This window comes from Taudactylus pleione, unplaced genomic scaffold, assembly GCF_031769625.1.
Source record: "Taudactylus pleione unplaced genomic scaffold, aTauple2 ptg001123l, whole genome shotgun sequence".
Lineage (NCBI taxonomy): Eukaryota > Metazoa > Chordata > Amphibia > Anura > Myobatrachidae > Taudactylus > Taudactylus pleione.
In genome coordinates, this window is record NW_028285524.1 from 1,500,629 (window position 1) to 1,520,515 (window position 19,887).

A 19,887-nucleotide genomic window follows, 5' to 3' on the forward strand; every position below is an offset into this window, starting at 1 on the left:
CAAGCAGCAGTAGTTAAAGCATGTTATCTATGTTCAATCCCTTTCACTAATGTAATGTTGCTGTTGCATGTCAATGTTTAATTAACCAAATATAAGTCACTAAAATCTCATCATGGTTCCAATCTTATAAATCCACCTCTGATAATAACACAAGAGAATGTGTTATCTGTAATGTTGTGCAATTACAGTATACTAGTCAGTAATTCAATAAAATATAAACATTGACATCATGGTAATAGACTAATCAGAAGACAACATAATAATAATAATAATATTATACACAATAACATTGCCTTACAGTTCCTTTAGTTTTGTACAACAGCTCCAATATGACCTGTCAGATTACTGCAGTTTTGATCAGTTTAATTATAATATATTGCTATGTCCTGTCATCCATAGTAAATAGCATAGCAAGTGTGTGCCTGTTTTGTCGTGAGCACTGGTATTTCACAATGTGTGTAATACAGGGTGGTTTACATTGGCGCCTGCAAATTAAGCAGTGTCCACCATTACAGGAATGTTGGTGAAGTGTCTCCTTTCAGTCAAGGCAGCCATTTTGTGATCTGCTCCAATTCAGGAAAAGGCATTTTATCCATTCACTAGAATATTAGTTTAGTCCATGGGGTAAATTCATTTGGTCACAAGGTTCCAAAGCGATGGGCAGCTTCTCACGTTTACGATTATTATGGTAGGAAAACACTTGCACCTCTATGAGACACGCTAGGTTTTCTTGCCTTAATATCCTGAGGAGTATTAGCATGCAAAGTTCCAACCGCTAACTGACCCTTCACCTATATGTCTGCCTCTGCTACAGGTAGGCGACAGATACAATTTAAAGAACTAAATGTGGCATTTAATGGTAAACATGGAATTAATACTACAGACATCAACATCCTTTGAGAGTCTGAAATCTTTCGGGAGAATATAATGTTTTTTTGGGGGGCGCTCATAAGTATTAGGTGCCCGACTGGAGCTATTCAATGGTTTCTGCTGATTGGCTCGAGTGCCGCAGCCGCCCCTGTCTGCTTGTGACCTCTAAGGGGGTGAGCAGAAATCCGCGAAAAGTCTGGCTTTTGGACGCCCAAATCAGCGCGCTCAGTACTTTAGATGGGTTTAGCTGAATTGCGCACCTAAACCCGGTGCATTTGGGAGCAACATGGGCAATAAGTAATGGACACCCAGTACTGCACCCGACAGTGCAAACAATTGAATATCGTCTTGTCACTATAGATGGGAGATCAGACATGAGAGAGTGCACAATGTTGTTCTAGAACAGGTTATCAACTTGTTATGTTGAGCTTTCAATGTCCTTAAAATCTGACATAAGTGAGAACCTTATGGGTTTGGTATATTATATCGACATGTTGCTAATGTCCACATGTTCAGCATGTTGACAATTCATTTTTAAGGAATCCCTACAGCTAACTCCTAAACCTAATATTGACATTTTCCAGATGTCGATATTTTAACCATGTTGACATCATAACTGTTGTCATTTTCAATATTGACATAAAGACTGTCCACAATGTGACTGCATACCCAATAAACTATATGAACTGGTACAATCGTAAGGTGCTACATGCCCTGCAAACCCTATAGCAAATGAAATAAGTTGGGGAAAAAAATTCAACACCACTTGGAAATTGGGGGCTCGTTCACAACTACCTGCTAAAAGCACTATTCATCTGCTAAGTAATGTCAGAAAAGTGAATTAAAAATAGGATGATTGGTCTTATATGGGCATGTTCCAGCCATTCCACTCTGATATTTAAAATATATTACTGAGCGCTATCAGTACAATAGATTATGGCATGAAAAGCACAGTAAAAATGCATTAAAAACCCATCCCTAAAGTGCACTTTAGTTTTCATGCATTTTTACCCATTTTCCCAGTACATCAATGAGCGAGCCTGGAGTCTTCTTAAAATAAAGACTGTATTAAAGGCAGGAAGTTTGGTTTGCAGATAATAAATGCCTCCCCTACGAATGTTAAAAACAACCATTTTATATAAGCATGCCGTATTTAATCGATTGTAATCCTCTGTTAATAGTAAATCACTCATATTTAAACCAGACAATCTGTGAGGACCCTTCCATGCCTATGAAAAACTAAATGATGAACTACTCCTAAAAATAAATTAGTAATATTACATAGAAAAGAAACCGTGATCATTAGACTCTACAGCTAAAAGAGTTCACTTCAGGGGCAAAAATCTTGTCTTCCAGGGTAAGAGGAAGCTCATCAAGAAATAGAGGTTGTGCGCACAAATTCATTTCAGCACAGTCCGCAGTAGCGAGGAAACAATCCGAGGTTAGCTGGTCAGTGTCGTGAGACCCGGCCCTAGCATCACAAAGAAAAGACGTCATGTATAATAATACTAAACACTAAATAACCTGTGCAACAAAATAGAGAAGAGTCTCAAGATACAGGATTTGGCCATTAGCTGGAGTGTAACTCTATGTTGCATTAAACATGTTCTTGACACTTGTACAATACAATTAAAGACATTATTATAAACAGTAGGGGATCGGTGTTTCGGAAAACTACAAAAGTTTAAAAATAAATAAAATAAAGTTAATATGGATGGAGTGTGTAACCGTTTCCCTTTGTTAGCCAACACAGTAAAACTAACGTAGAAAGCAATTAAAAGCAAGCCGCAATGTGATCAATAGCCCCATGTAATCTGCTTTAACGGTGCCCGTACACGGACAGAGAGAGGCACTTGAACCAAGTGCCCAGGTCAGATGTCCAATATGGGCGCACATTACATAGCTCCAGTCACCCAGCCCTAGTGCCGAATCTCACAGGGCACAGATTAATAAATTAATAAATTGCACGGGCAGGATTAATAAACATCAAAACACATCCAATCAGATATTCCTCTTCCTGGGATGAATATTTGTTTTATCCACGTAGGTTGTAATATTGAAGCAATTAATCCTATAGTAGCCTAATTGGCTGATAAAATGCCAACATATATGGGCACCTTAAAGGGGTTGAAACCATTGGCCACACCACAATATTTGTCACGATTGGCTGTGGGACCTGGCAGCAGGATGTACACAGCTGCAGAGGGCATCCATGTATAGAAGCCGGTTACACTCTAATGCTGCCAAGTCCCACCGGCCAGCCATCCCCTATAGCAGAGGTTCCCAAACTCCGCCATTACAATCCAGGTTTTAAGGATAGCCATGCTTGAGTCCAGATGGTTAAATCAAATTGATTGAGGTACTAATTAAGTCACCTGTGCTCAAGCATGAATATACTTAGACTTCAGGAGCTGGAGAATCCTTAAGCCACCGCAAACTGATTAAAACTATAGATGAGCAAAATGTACTGTAGCAAAATGAGTTTTATTTTGTGCTGTATTTTAATTTTTTAAGTCAATCTGCTAAATATGCAGCGATTTTCCCCTGTACAATTGAGACCGTCAATCAGGAATCTATTCTTTGTTGAAGTATTGAATTATAATGTAATAGGACTTGTACAGCAGATACGTACGCCAAGCAGACATCTATATTATTGCAATGATCACGTGACATTACTGCAGTGTACTAGCACCTGTATTAGAGAACCTACACTCTGTCTTCTGAGGTGCTTTATTGCCTTAAGGAATAAGGCCAGTTTGTATTAAAGTGCTATTTTACAAATCATTACAAAAGGTTTCTTTCCACATCGTTAAAGAACATAGTTGTTGAAATATACTTAGAACAAAAAAAAAAAGGGGTTTTATTCTTACTTCCCATTGGATAAAGTACCGTACTCTACCTGATAATTAGATTATAATATTGGAAATATTCAGATTCCATAACATGGAGCTGTCACCGCTGCTCAACGAAGTCCATTTAATAACCCCTAAAGCTAAGCACTCACTTCCCACTCTCCGCAATGTGACGCTATGCAAGGCAAAATGTTCCTAGCAGACCATTAATCGTATTCTACCAAGAGAGCTTATACCTTACAGATGCAATGCAGCTGTTATAGAGAAGAGTCCACAGGTTGCTCATTGCACATTACCAGAATCTAGGACCGAGAGGTACGTGGATAAGTGGAGTCAATAACCCTGAGTTTCAATGTCTAGGGTCTTTCCTGGATACTTCCAATCCATACATATACGTCAAGATAACGCAACACTGTCCGCATTTTTCTTTTGATATAGCTTCAAATAACAGAAAGAAAAATACAAGAAAAATAAAGCAATTCACCTCCGGGAATAAATAGGAAAGCAGAGGGAAACCTATATCCAAGGACACGTCGTTTCTATATCAACATGTTTCTTTCCCTGGTTTATATACGGACAGTCCTCACAGTGACCCTGCCTTCTACATACAGCTAACACAGCCATCTAGGGAGATGAAGCAGTTACTATGAGACTGCAGCAAGGACACAGCGACATCAGTGAGGCACAAAAATGATGTCATCAACTGTGTAATTAAAAACAAAAATACTGAATACAATCAAAGTAAATGGGGAAAAATATATACACAGATTTACTCAATGTATTAATAATAACACAAAGTGATACGTGTGCACTACTCCGATGTAGGTAAAGGTAGCCGTTGTTTTGAAAGGTTGGGTCAGGGAACGCCAAAGCAATTCTGATAGCATTTAAGATCTGTCAAAGTACAGACGATCTGGGCCTCATTTAGAGTTGGCAGGTGTGCGTAAGTATGTGGGGTCTGGCGATTTTCACGATTCGCACGACTCAGAAGCAGTGATATTTGTGCCAGGCATATGAGCCAGGTATATACTGACGCCTAACGATAGCATAGAGATACAGCTTGATGTGTTAACAGTAAATATTAAAGTAACATTACCCTATTTGTACAAAATATAATGTTATGAAACACGAGAGAACAACATATTGACAGTTATAAAAAAAAAAAATTAAAAAGCCACATTTTTTCCTCATAAATAATACAAAACGATCTACTACCATTGTTTATCTTTTGAAATAAATCACTGCCATTCTTCTTGACGAATTGTGACTTGATATAAAACAGCCACAACACTAATGACTTAAGCAGGATCAAGCTGGAGAGGTCAATACACAAGCAGCCAATCAGAAGCATTAGTGCTGTGGACCGCCATCAGGAATGTAACTATGCACCAGCCCTCCAGTACCTGCAAATGATACGCCTCCTAACAGTATCTGGTGATGCACAGCCATAACTAGGGGTGTGCGAATGGTGTCACCACATAGAGTGCAATGCTCTGTGGGTGGCACCACCCTCAGGATGCGTTGGGCAGTGCTGTACTCCCCATGCCCCTCCACGTGACATCACCTGGTTAAGGGGCATGGCACCAGCTAGTTACGGCACTGTGGTGACGTGCCCTGTCTAATCATGTTGCACTTATATGAACGTGCCATTGCTGTAGTTGGCTCACGCTTGCTGCCTCTTCTGGCATAGAGGATGCAAGTGCACAATATGCAAAACTCTACACGCGGATTTGTTATCGAAATGTTCATATCTTCAACTGTAAATGAGGCCCTGTAGGTTTGAGTATACTACAAATTCCTTAATAATATGAAACCACACTTCATTATTTAAAAAAAGAAAAAAAAAAATAGTATAAAATAAAATGCTGCTCATTCAAATATGAAAAACTGTGCGTTGCTGGTAACAAAATACAAATAAATAAGTGAAATACTGTTATAAAACTCTTACATGCTGGGAGACTTACGAATTGAAGTTGTGTCTATGGGCATATAAGAAGCACACTGATAATGTATACTGAAATGTGGCTGTGTTCTGCAGATCTCCGTGAACAAGTAACGGTACGAATGAAGCATAGGAAAGATGACTAGCTCTAGTCACTTATAAATAAACAATAACCAAATAAAATATGGGGGCTGACCAGATAGTTTTGGAGCCCATCTCGTGTCTTTGGGAATGCCTCTGCTCTACGTTCAAGAAACTAGCTTAATGCATCCTAATTTATAGCAAACACAACTCTCTTGGGAGATTCGGGAAGCAGGCAGCTGGCAAAATGACTGACATCGAGGGTAGGGTGGGGGTGTGGTGGGGGGGGGGGGAAGGAATCACTTATCTTATCAGTAAAACCATACATAAGTAGACATGGCTTATTTCACTTTTAAAGATCCCAAGTCGGATTTAGCAACAGACACTGCAGTTCAGTGCCTAGTAGAGGATGAAGGCCATCCCTTGGCCTGCTATGCCTCCATGTCAAACCTTTATTTCAGCAAGTGAGGGGAAAATGTTGGATTAATTTGAGGGTTTGGAAGATCATCCAAGCAAAGCGATTTGCAGACTATGTAACTACAGTATATTCTGCAAGGCTACAGAATGTTCACAGAAAAGAGGTGTGGCTAGGCATGGGGTGGGGCTTGAGGGACCAATGGTTAGACTCCTAAACAATAAATCCAGCCCTGCCCAGAAATAGCCACCATAACATTCTAAGCATAGTGAGGTGCAACTGTGATCTCCAAAGGGTAAATTATTGCCGTGCCACCACCTAACACCAAATTTCCGAGCTTCATTTAAAACATCTCACTTTTCTTAATTAATATGGAAGAGGTTTGACACTGCTATAGAAGCGTCTTAAGCACCTTACTAATATACATAAGTCAGCACCATCAAACTTCTACGCAGGTCAGGACCAGAAAACGCCATCTGCCAAGCACAATTCAGAAGAAAGCTTAATTGACAAAAGGTGCAAACACCCCTCCACCGAGACACCTCACAATGTAACTGCAAAACGTTCAATTTCAACAAGTACACCAAAATCTCCGTTAGTCATTAACTGTACTTAAAAAAAAAAAGAAAAAGAAAAAGAAAAAAGGGCAAATTCACTTTTTTTTTTTTAAGAAAAAAACAAAAACATTAGCTCTTTTCCTTCGTACAGCGGTCGATGCTTTGACATAGAATGGTAATTACAGTTCTGTGAAGTCTACAAGAAAAGGAGGCCCAGAGGAAGCTAAAACAATTTTCTCTTTCCGATTTTGGCAATGAAATTTGCAAGCTTCCCAAATTCTGCATTCTACAATTGCCCCAGGAGCCAATCCTGTGAAACTTCAACTGGGAAATAGAGAGGAGCAGGAGGGAAGGGTACAATGTTGAAGTTTTGCTGAGGTAAGGGGAGGAGGAATCTAGTCTCTTTGTGTCCTCCTGTAATATATATTCTTTTGTGTCTTAGTCCGGTCCAGTAGTGGACACGGAGCCGTGAGCTGAATCCCCGCCATATGTCACCTCAGCTGTCGCTGAAGGAGTCACTCCACCGGCTTCCTCGTGAGGTGGAGATGCTTCACCTGCTGGACCTCGGGAGGTGACAACAGTGGTGGTCTCGGGGGAAATGCTATGAGGCCCTTCGAGAGGAATACAGCCAGGGTGGTTCTTCCGAAAGTGCTGATTGAGGATGGCCTGGAAGGGGAAGCTTTTCCCACACACATGGCAGTGGAAGGGCTTGTTGCCTGTGTGCTTCCGGATATGATACTCCAGCTGATCCTTGCGGGTGTATTTCTTCCCACACATTCGACATACAAAAGGAGTGATGCCCATGTGGAGCCGCATGTGCCGATCCAGGCTGCCCTTCTGGTTAAAGGATTTGGCGCAGTAAATACAGGTTAGTCGTGGATTATAGCGGAACCATCGCTCCGACACCTCTTGCTCGCGGAGATATTCTACGTAACCGCTCACTCCAATAGCTCCCGCTTCATCTCCCTGTATGAGGAAAAAAGGCAAAAGGATATCTGTAATAACGACATGTTCAGTAGCGCAATGCGAGAGTTCATAAAGTGGCCGCTGCAGACCCGCTTGTAACTCGACTACAATTGTGTGCATGGCACTAAAATGTGATATTCACCTCTATGCCGGACTTGTACGCATCTATGTGACCACCATGCCCCTGCGTCAGCACAGTGCGCACTTACACCAGCCCTATCACTGATACAAGAGATCCATCTCAATAAAGATAGACCTCTGTGTATGTATAATTCTGCGGAGACCACAGTCCCGTTACCAGGCCCCCAGTAAACTTGGCCCTTGTGTGAGCACCCCACCGCCACCCAATTATGCCTTTCATTGCAAGTGGAAATACAACCAAGTTCCATACAACTGTTTCCCACATAGTTCTATACGCTCGGCTCAACACACAAGATCCTTCCGCAAACGCAGCTCTGCATTAGCCCCATTATCTTTTGCCGTGAAGATTTGAACCATGATTGTCTCACGGTGAGGGGATATTCTGATGAAGTGAGAGCATCAGGCTACAGAAATGTTGTGGTCAGAAAAACTGGAAGCAGAAAGTGGACGCATTTTAGTTCAGGATAAGATCCTCGATCATTCAAGCGGTTTCATTTCCCCTGATAATAGAAATTATAACCATGCAGCGGGCCAATCAGGAAAGATTTAGTTGTGGGGAAAGTTCTCTATGATACGAAAAAAAAATTAAAAATAAATTATAATTCCAGTTAGTCTCGATGTAACGTTTCCCTGTTTTGGCTGCTGTCCCAGAAGGTTCCAGCAGTCCATCGCTGCTCTGCCCTCTGTAGAGCTGGGTACACAACAGACGATTTTTTTAAACGACTTGTCGTTTTTTGTCAGATCAGAACGACAAATCGCTCAAATCATCCAGTGAGCACGCACTATGACCGCTCCCGCAGGGCCGTCCATTGCATCTTCAGATCTGTTGTACATGCAGCTCAATTTGGGGATATCGTCAACGATTTCCGCAAATCGTGCAGTGTGTACGCACAACCAGGAGATATGTTAACGTTATATCTTATCAATCTAACGAAGAACTATGCGTGATATATCTCGTTCGGAAGATTGCACAGTGTGTACGCACCTTATCATTTGTCCGGGAGTTCAAGGGAAATCAAGATGACCATCGCATCGTCTGATGTGTACCCGGCTTTACTAAAGGCCATACGTATACCACTGCTGTTCATGACAGTTACCATGGGAGCAGCACTGACAACACTGCTGCTTGTTTCAAGCGTCAGTTCCCAATTGTAAAGTGCTACAGAATATGTTGGGGCTAATAAATAAATGAATAAAATATTATACTAATAGGAGTGCTTAACAGTTTGAGGCTTCTCTTCGGAATCGAGAGAATACTGAACCAAACGAAAGTTTAATTCTATCGTTTATCCCACCATACTGAACTCCACCCAAAAGTAAATCTTAGGTTTTCAGTGGATTTCTTAACGTTCTCAAAACCTGGGCCAAGAGATCCATAACATAGTTCTTTGTATGTAGTTTATGATTCTAGTTTAACTATAAAAAAACAAGGCAGAGACACCATGTAAGTGTGGACAGTTCTGCAGTGCGAAGCGCTTGCCTGGTGACAGCAAAGTGGTTTCCATGACAATGAGATAGACAAACATGAGAACTAATGTAGGTCATTTATGCCTTTACTAATATTTTCTAGTACAAAGCTCCATAATTCGGTTATTGATGAATACTGCTATTATTATTTACCTTATAAAACCTTTGAAATTTGCATGTAATTCAACAGTGGACATTTTATAGCCGCAGAGTAATGGCTAAAAATATTATTATTCATCTTTTAATATCTATTTCCGCCCGTCATATGATAGATGACCATGCTGAGCTGGTACAGGCGGATCACTGACCTGGGAGCTGTGCTGCTTTGGATCCTCCAGCCGCCGTGGAGACTCGCTCTTCGCTCTGTGTCTCTCTGGCATGGTGCCCACACTACCAGATGGGCTAAATCTTCAGTAAGAAGGTGAATGAGAAGGGTCAGGAATGGTCACATAGAGATATGAAACAGCACAAAATAAGTAAATTATATTTGTGTGGGACTAACGGAGGACACCCATAATTGAAGCTCAAAAATTCACATACTTTGAAAAATGATGGTCTGAAGCTGCAATTCACAATCTGTGAACCTGCACCGTGTGAAAGTCCTCCTATTCATCCACCAAGCACAGAACCAGGTGCACACCCACTTTACTAGCATTGGAAATCACCCCCCGGTAAACTTAAATTGCACATAATTGTATCAGTTGGAAGGTGTGTGGTGGAAAGAGAATTGCCACATCACACTCCAACTTACTACCACATTAGGACCATCCCATTCATTCATCAAAACTTCTTTTCTTTATTTTACGCCTAACAAAATGCCCCATTCAGCCTCAATTGTGTGTTAAATTAATCATGGAAGCGAAATCAGATGTGTTTTTATTGTGTGTTATGTTTATGGACTTAGGGGAGGATTTAATTGTTTTTGGTGCCGCAATAATTAATGGTCGACCAATGTAACAATTCTATTGTTTTGGGCGCCCATTAATTATCTCGTTTGTTGTGCCCAATAACACAGGGTTTAGCCACGTATAGTGGCTATACCCATCTAAAGTCCTGATTAGGGCGCCCAAACCACAGACTTTTTTTTTTACACATTCCTGCTCGCTTTCTTAGGAAGGGGTGAGCAGAAATGCTGACGCGGACAGCTGTTCACACCTGACCAGAGCAATAACAATAGCTCCGTAAGGCGCTTGGCACTGACAGCCACCAGCTCAAACATTTGAATCGCCCCCTTAAAGAATTTAGGGTTAGATGCATCAAACCTTGAATAGCGCTAAAGTGGGGAGAGATGAAGTACCAACCAATCAGCTCCTGTCAGTTTACAGTCGGTGCTTGAAATATGACAGTTAAGAACTGATTAGTTGGTACTTTATTGCTCTCAAAAGCTTAGTACATTTCCAATTTAATTACACTGGTCAACGTACATCTCCAAGAACTGTGACTTAAAAGCCAGAATTGCAACTAAAATGTGCCAAATGTGTCCCATTATAAGTATGGGGGGTAGGGGTAGAGGTATGAGAACCAGTCACTGGAATAGGAGGAGGTGGTGGTGGTGAATTGCTTTAGCAAAAAAAGAAAAGGCTGTGTGCTCCTGCAAAGCAGAGAACGCCTCTGTAATTGCACGCTCCCCGTCCGTTTAGCTCTTTTAAATAAAGTTGTCCTACAAAATGTGCAGGTGCGTTTGAGCGTCAAATCCACGTTTAGCAAGGGGCGCCCTCTATATGCCCAACTCTTCCTTTTAGGGAGAGCAGGCTGTAGCACCCACACATGCTGCCATCTTGGCCTGCAAATCCATGCACTGGCTGTAAGGGTGTACAATCGGCTTGTAACTAAAGAACATTTGTGCTGCTGATTTACACTTTTGTGGTTGGCAAACAACCTATGATGGCACCACAGAACTAGAACTAATGAAATATTCACATGATCAACTTTTTTAGTGTGGAAGCAAAAAAAAAAAAAATTAAGAAATGGGGTGTGTAGCCTATTAAAAACCACACTACCACTTACCTGTCTATCTCACTGCTTGTTGGCCTGGACACTTTAGAGCCAGAAGACCCCAAGTTATAGCTCTCCTGTCCTGCAACACTGGGCCCTGTTGTATCAATCACCATGGCAGTCACTTCCTCTGCACTGCTTCCATCTTCTCCAGAGGGTTGGTTCTCTGGTCCTAGCCACTCATCCAAGTTCTCTGTCTTGATACGAAGGCCCCCCATCACCCTGACGTCATCATCGCTACGTTCCCCTCGGTCTGCTGATCCGGTCTCCACATACCATTGTCCTGCTCGGTTGATTCGAAGAATGGGCTCCCTGCTTTCCACATCTGACCCCTGCTCCACCATCTGAGGACTTGTGGACTCCTCTGCAGGACTCAGCTCTCTAATGTCTAGTACAGTGCTTACCTGACCCCTGCGATTCCCTGAGGTCCTTGGAGTGCTGTGTCGTGGACTTAAGGAGCGAGTCAAACTCTGGCTGACCCGGTGGGTATCCTGTATCCTCTCTTGGTGTTTAGGTCTACTTTGACTTAGTTCTTCCTCTGATTCCGGTGAACTGATCTTTAAATGGATGCCCTCGAGAATCTGCGTGCACTTGTCAATAATGTGCTGCATCTGTAAAAAGCTGGCAGCGGTCAGATAACTTATGATGTCTGCAAGTTGCAGGCAAATACGACCTGTATAGCAGAAAGATAGAAGTTGTTCGAACACCCCAGGATTTTTAATGACAGACAAAGATACTGCACTCATCTCGTTTAGGGACATGTGGTCTCGGAAATAGGGCGAGCTGGCAGCTAGGACCACTTTGTGTGCCCGAAACGACTGTCCCTGCACATTGACCACAATATCACACAGACGCCCTTGCATCCGCAGCTGGTTGAGGTGGCTCAGCACAGAGTTGCTGTACTCTGGAATCTCCAGCTGGATGTTGCCTCCTTTCTCCATGGCTGCCCCTCTCGTTAGCACTCAACCCTGCAGGAGTAGAGACAAGATCATTTGAATACACAGCTTCATTTCTTAGATAAAATTCTCCAAGCATTGGTCTACAAATTTCCAAACTTTATGGCTAAATACTCTTTTCAAAACAGTTGCTCTAACAAAAGAGACGTGAGCTTGTGCAGACACAGATTTTCCACCTACAAACACCCTTGTTAGGACTTCCCTTGCAATAAGAAATTTTCTGGTTGGTATGCTATAGAGACAGACTCACTGAAACAATAAGAGATAAGTCAGATCAAAAACCAACAGTGGCTTATTACATGAAAGAAGTTAACATTACATTCAGCACTGTAAGCAAACTTATTTTAATCTAATTGTGGTTATGTCTGACTAAAAGAGTTGCTGTTTCAGATGCAAAATTGTGTTTGCCCACTAATCAAGACCGTGTTTTATTCACGTCTTCAATAGTCATTTATAGGGATGGCCATCTCCTTCATCGATGGTGGAGAGCCCGGTAATTTAACATTGCCATCTGTTGTGACCCACCAAACCTTGCCCCCTTCCTGATTGGTCAGCAACCGTCCGCTGCACTGATGGCCGCCAATTATGTAAACCATTATATTTTCCTCCCAACATATGGTGCCATCAATGGTCATCCCTAGTCATTTCAAAAGCAATAAAAGCAGCTATAAACATTATATATATTTTACAGCGGAGCATTTAATTTGAAAATGGGAAAACTGCACCAGAAAACCATGGACTTGATTCAGATATGGGCGTATATCTGATGGTTCACGTACATATCCGTTGGCGAGTATGTGCAGAACAGGTCCTGAGATCACTTGAGCCTGATGGACAAGCTGTGGCCTTTTGGGGACAGGGAGGAGGGTGGCGCCCGGGCTGCATTCCTGGATTAGGGGCATGTCGCCCTTGTTTCCTGGGAGTGCCAATGCCAGGATCTGCATTGTAGGTCCAAGATCATTTAGTTTGAACTTTTACTTAGTAGCATTTTGACTTCTGCTAAAAACCTTCTTGCCCAGCAAGCAACAAATCAATCACCTATGTACACAACCATGATAAATCAACCTTTCTCCTTCCACTTGCAGCATAAGCAGTGATGAGTTTTAGAATGTACAAAGCTAATTTCTAACAACACGATCAAGTTTGATGTTCTAGGAGCCGCCACTTTGATTTAACCCATACAATGATTTCTTTAGTAAGCATACTCTAAGCTCTTTGTCTATGGCTGATTTCCACTCTTGCCAGTTGCTACTTGACTTTAGTTCTTGTATAATTTGAGGTTGCAACATTCAGCTTACTTTTGGTTGAAGCTGGCTCATAAAATACTACGTCACTTGACTTTGAGTTTTTGACTGACAATGTCCCACAATCTGTATCCTTTGCTTTGTTAATATCCAAGCATAAAACATGAGATTGACTTAGGATCTAACTGACCTTCTTTCTATAGTGATATGGGCATATGCTTTACATCCAAAGGTATTGAGATGATTGACACTTGGCTTTTTACTGGCCCATGCCTTTTAACTGCATCTGTAAGTGCTCGAATCTTGAGGGATTTTGCAGTAAGTACTGCTTCTGCCCAGCATCTTTTATCCAGACCTGCATCACTTAACATAGTCTCTACTATCTCAGCAATTGTTCTATTTGCCCTCTCACGCACTCCATTCTGCTCAGGTGTGTAGGCAATTTATAATTGGTGTTGGATGCCATTACACTTTAGAAAAGTAGCAAGATTTTTTAGGTTTCAGGAAGTGTATCTTCCTAGTAGCATCATCTGTGAGTGTCATGAAGTAATGGTTCCCCACTCCTTGACTCCACCTCCATTGGTCCACACACATCTATATGTGCTAGATCCAATAGTGCTTTAGCTCTGGACTTTGGAAAGGGGCAACGTGTTTGCCTAGCATTCTGGTCTTTTTGGGTTGTTCAAGGACATCACTGTCATCAAGCTGTATAGAAGTATCTGAACATTGTCATATGCTAGGTGACCCAGTCTCCTATGCCGTAGTTCCATAGACTGCTTGGAATCTGAAGCTGCAATTGCACAACACTCCTCGGTGTCTAGGATATTCAGTTGTTGGCACTGGGTTACCGTTGCAATTAGTGTTCCTCTTTTATTGTACACAACACAATGTCCCTCTGTGAATATATATTTCTGTGACAACTGTTTTGCCTATCAAGTGCACAGCAATTATCCCAATTTAGGTAGCATTTAGGACTTTATCTTCTTTTCCTCCGACATTTACAGGATCACATGACTTTAGCACATTGAACCAACTTTAATTTTAGCTGAAGTGCCTTGTAGCACCTGAGTCCATGTACCAACAATCTATGCGATGACTGCCAGCTACATTTAATGCTGACTCTGCTTTCATGATGAAATACCACTTGGTTCACTTGCTTTACATTCTGATGCCTTATATACCAGTTTGTGACACTTTAAGTACTTGGGCCTTTTAGGTTTTGCATCCGTTGACAATAGAATGGAATTCTCAACATTGGTCTCAACAGATGTGCTCTTGAAACTGCAGTGGCTTGGCCCATACAATCTCTGTTGATAGCCTGGCAGCACATGACTCCAAAGCTACTACTAGAAAAGCAATCTCTGGTGTAAGGATTTGCAGCATCGCCAATACAAACTCCTCCTCATCTACTTGTATGCCTACTGCAGTCAATTGATGAGATGCAGACAACATCCTATCTATATATTCAAACATATTTTTGCATGCAGTTAGCTTAGTACCATACAGAGAGCGAGTCAGGTTGATTTGTCTGATTAAGCCTTTGTTTTCATAAAATGTCTACAATGCTATTCACATTTTGCGTGTTGTCAACGGAATGCATGTTCTGTCCTACAGCTAGACCTCAGGTATACATGGATGGCTCTATCCACATCATATGGATTGGGATTACTGCAGGTATCACTAGTAACTTTACATTACTTTACCCTCTTTAACTGCATCAGTATAGCAAACCTCTATGGAGCTTAATGCTCCGAACCCACTAACTTGGCAAATTTCATGCTTGTTCCTGCACTGTATATTTTCACCCTTACTTGTGAATAAAGGACTATTCCGTACTCACACAGATCCTTTTATTCCACGTCACTGCAACCCAGTTTTTGGTATCGTAATCTGCACATGCTGGTGGCCTGGGTCCATAACCTATTGGCAGACCCTATAGATGGTATAGATGGCAGTGGTGTGTGATGGAAGTTAGTCACATGATAGATAACTTAACCAGGTCTTTGGTTTATTAACCAGGCAGAACAGGTTTGCAGGATGACACAGCTTTAATGCAGCAGGTGCACAATACACATATACAATGGATGGACCAGATCCAGTGAGGAGCATATGGGGCAGCACAGGCGGTGTGAGGACAAACGTGAGCACACATCTGTGATGGCAGTGGAGTAAGCACACACACATATATATATATATATATATATATATATACACACACACATATACACACACACACACACACACAACAGTATAGCGGTGGTGGTGTAATGGAACTTGCAGGGTCAATGGCCTCTGTAACGCCATCGCTCAGCGTTGTACATACTCTCAGAGGCACGTCCACTCTATAAGGAGGACAGACATGAAGATGCGCAGTATGATCATGCGTGCACAGTAGTACACACGGGACAGAGGTTACACCTCCATCAGCCAGGGGTCCTAGTGCCACTATATAGCGCAGGGCGCTCTCTCTCAACAATTTACTGTACAGAAGATGTCACTCTTTTGGACATCTAATGACTTCATTATATATTGGTAGATGTACACACTAAACAAATTACAACAAAATCACTTTACAGCGATTAGCAATTATTTAAATAACAGGCCATTTATGAACCATAATCACAAACTTATGTACCATAATTAGATTATCAGCAATGATTCAGCGTTTCCTACAATCAGCTAGAAGTGGCTGCATTATCTATTTGTGTGGCTATATAATTATCATTCTGCCCATTACAACTGATTTGGAATAGGGAGGATGAAAAATGCATTTGTACCCGTGATGGTATCAGGGTGTGTATGGAGCTAACGGACAACCAGACAGCACAGGCCCTTCCCAATCCAATTATTCCACCCACTGGCCAAATTACCAGACGTGAATATTTGCTTCTCTGTAGGTGTTGCCAAACTGACAACACATTGTTTCTTATACCCCTTCCACATCACTATGCCGGGTTGCACCCGGGATTTTGTTCACGCGTCCTTCCTGGGTGCGACCCCTTTCAGACTGGCGGCCTGACCTGGCTTATTGCCGGGTTGATGACGTCACTGCCGTCAAGTGCTGAGCCAGCGCTTGGAGAGATCATGTCCAAGCGCCGGCTCTTCCTATGCTTGTGAACGGGACCCAGGTCGCATACACCGGATTACCCGTTCACACTGCATCGCGAGCCGGGTTGAAAACCCTTCTTGCGACCAGGGTCAGCTTATATCAGCCTGGTCTTTTCACACTGCACAGTAACCTGGGTTGCTGCGCGTTCACGTGCAATAACCCGGGTTATTGCAGATAGTGTGAAAGGGGTAATAGCCTAATCATGTTAGATGATTAGACTCATGCTGGATACACATTAGATGATCATGGATTGTGGCCTACTGGATGACCGATGTAACGATACATTGGTTGCCTGTACACACAGAACGATATAGCGTTCAGTGGCCGCACCTACGAGCATGCCGTCGGACCGTCACATCTACTATGCAGAATAGCAGATGTGATGACGTCGCTGATAATTAACCCATGGGAGCGCGCAATCGCGGGTACACATTAGAAGATGTGCCCTATACATATCGTTCTGTTAAAACGATAAATCGGACGACATATCGTCTAATGTGTTCCCAGCATTAGAAACCAAACCATACCATGTACAGCCAACATTCGGATTTTTTAATCAGGAAATAAGCTCTCAGACAGGTGGATAAGGTAGTAGCATCAACCATGCAGCAAGGCAAACTTCGATATTTAAAGTTTGTTATATTGTGTGAGAAGAGTTTAAAATAAAACAAGGTATGAGGGGGCCAGGGCACAGGCCAGCATTTGTTTTTTGTCCATTCAGATTTCTTAAGGCGGCTACACATTAGAACGATATGTAGCCAGCCGATACGACGGGACCCTGCATCGACAAGTGCATATACACCTGCACAATGCAGGGGGCGATGATGCAATGTAGGATGCCATGCTGCATTCGGTAGCATGGCATCGTACATGATATCTTCTAACTGACTTGCAGCACGACCAACCAGAAGATGTCGCATGCAATCGCGCAAATCGGATATATACACACAACTATATGTCCGATTTGCCGTTATGATTTGCCCAGAAACGACAAATTGGGCTGATATTGTGCTAGTGTGTACCCGCCTTTAGTTTACAGTCTTGTATATATGAAAGCTCACAAAGATACATTATAGTCATGTCATTACAGAAAGTATCCATGCAATAATACAGACAAAGAAGAAAATCAAGCTCTTTTATACCCCTTTTCCACCAAACACCCAACTCCAACTGGGTCACTGAGCACAGGTCGAAGCTGGGTATTACCCCTACACCCGGGTTATTTCCTGGGTCCTGCCGTTCTCACTGAACCCAGGTCTTCCAGCGTTACAGTGGACACTTGGAGATTATGTCATCTCCAAGTGCTACTGAAGCTAGCCAATCCGCTGGTTTAAAGCATGACTTGGGTCTCAACGTTTACACTGCACCATTACCTGGGTTCAACACCGGTAGCGACCAGGGTTGGATTCCCGAGTCACTTGACCTAGGTTTTTTTTTTCAAAGACCCTTTTACACCGAGCCACAACCCTGGCAGACCCGGAAATACCCTGGGTTATTGCGGCAGTGGAAAACAGGTAACAGAATATAAAGATCATGGACTGAGACCATTTGCTGACCAGTCCTTGGGCTAGTAACCACTGACATAGTGCTACAGGATGTAATAGATAGCGGCAGATGTCTTATTGAGTGCAAATAGGCTCCTGCACATTGTACCCATTTATTTATGTCACGCAATGAATGCCAATATGGTAGTAATATTATTTAAAGTAGTAATGCTATTCTCTGGTCAACATTCTGCCAGGCAACTAATTAGCTACCTCCCATTTACACTACCAGAATGTTTTTGGAGTGTCGGGGGAAACCGGAGCAAACACTGGGAGAACATACAAACTCCACACAGGTAGTGCCTTAGTCAGGAACTGGACTCATGACCTCAGGGGCTTTGAGGCAGCAATGCTAACCACTATGCCACTGTGTTGCAAATGTTAGTGACCATCCACAATGGAGCTAAGAAGTTATTTGTGACCCACCCGAATGATGACTGAAAGCGCCGGGCACAGCTGCCATTACACCGAGGTTACCCCTGGGTGTGGAGGAGGGTTACAGGGCTGGTGGGGTGGGCAGGCTGGTTTGGAGTTGATCCCTCCTACTCACGGTAGAATGAAGTGTGCGCCCTACCCTGCCTCCTCACCCATCGTTCTCCCCTCCCACGCCCTGACTATTGCCACCTACCTCCGGGGGCGCGGACGGGCCGGGACGGGGCCACCGCCGGAACACAGTGCTCCGGAAGTGCTATGTCAAAATACCTCCACTCACCCGTCTCGCTCACCCGGAAGTTCACGTTGCCCACCCTGTCATGGCGTCCGTCAGACGGAGGCAGCCATCTTGGGTGTGGAGCTGTGGGAACATAGTTACTGGTGGTTTCAAAGGGTGGAGGAGACACGTCTCCCAATGCAGTGGATGCAGTCTGTGGATGGAAATAAAGTTTAGAACTGGAATCAGTTATGGTTTGGCAGCAGTTGCGAAACTACAAGTCCCAGCATGCCAGCCTTGATTAACCGAGGGTGTGCAAGGCATGCTGGGATTTGGCCATCTCTGCATGGTTGCTGCAGGTTAGGATTACTTGCAAATTTAGTTTATCTTTTGCCAAGAAAAGTTGGGAATCATCCACTGTAGACTTTATAGCCACACTTATGAAGTAAAGTAGAATATTATATAAATAGGGGACATTGAATTATAGTTGACATTTTGGAATAGCTGCTCATTAGGGGTATCTAAAGGCACATATTCACTACACGATATATATGGACATAGATGTGCGCTCCCGCTAGTCGTTATTGGCATCTGTCATTGCCTGAACATACTGCCCAACCTGACAATATTGTCAGGTTGTGCTTGTTTGGGGATGAGGGAGGGTGCCTGCACCGAACATATCGTTCAGTGTGGGCACATTATCCACTCCACAGTATAATAAACGATAGCAATGTCACTATCATACAGTCGTTCATTAGTCGTGTAGTGGATATGCGCCTTAATCTTTACTTGCAGTAATGTAGGGTGCCGATTTTGGATTCACAGTTTTGCTCTGATAAATTTCTGAGACACAAGAATTTCATCAGGTTCTGACAGTCGACAGAATGTTGTCATGAACATTAGGTCGTCAAGCATTGTCGGCATTCACAAATGTCAACATGGTTAAAGTGATGACATGTTTATAATGTTAACATACAGTTGCTTGCACATTTTAGCCTAAACCTAACCCAATAATAACCCGAAAATATATTGTCAACACTCATTTAACATGTTGATATTATGAACATGTTGACATTTGTGAAAGTAGACATTTTTCTCA

The 19,887-nt window shown here is 42.6% G+C and overlaps 1 protein-coding gene across 2 annotated transcripts; it reads right to left on the reverse strand.

Annotated features, from left to right (window-relative positions):
* Positions 1-4,945: 4,945 nt before the first annotated feature.
* Positions 4,946-18,811, reverse strand: ZBTB37 (zinc finger and BTB domain containing 37). 2 transcript variants are annotated; one of them, XM_088461875.1, is made up of 4 exons: positions 18,768-18,811; positions 11,299-12,254; positions 9,600-9,699; positions 4,946-7,683 (listed from the first exon to the last, which is right to left on the reverse strand). In XM_088461875.1, exons 2-4 carry the CDS (start codon positions 12,225-12,227, stop codon positions 7,156-7,158), a joined length of 1,557 nt encoding a protein of 518 aa, XP_088318001.1. In that variant the 5' UTR covers positions 12,228-12,254; positions 18,768-18,811; the 3' UTR covers positions 4,946-7,155. The 2 variants fall into 2 exon arrangements, with proteins under 2 accessions (XP_088318001.1, XP_088318002.1); XM_088461876.1 differs by lacking the exon at positions 18,768-18,811 and adding an exon at positions 18,566-18,648.
* Between the last annotated feature and the right edge of the window lie 1,076 nt (positions 18,812-19,887).

What these genes read in the sequence shown, in the direction of transcription:
- ZBTB37 (XM_088461875.1), bottom strand. Translation starts at nt 12,227, where the DNA reads ATGGAGAAAGGAGGCAACATCCAGCTGGAGATTCCAGAGTACAGCAAC. An exon ending in ACAAGCAGTGAGATAGACAG is followed by an intron (nt 9,700 to 11,298) that starts GTAAGTGGTAGT and finishes TTCTTACTGAAG; the next exon opens with ATTTAGCCCATCTGGTAGTG. An exon ending in CAAAGCAGCACAGCTCCCAG is followed by an intron (nt 7,684 to 9,599) that starts GTCAGTGATCCG and finishes TTCCTCATACAG; the next exon opens with GGAGATGAAGCGGGAGCTAT.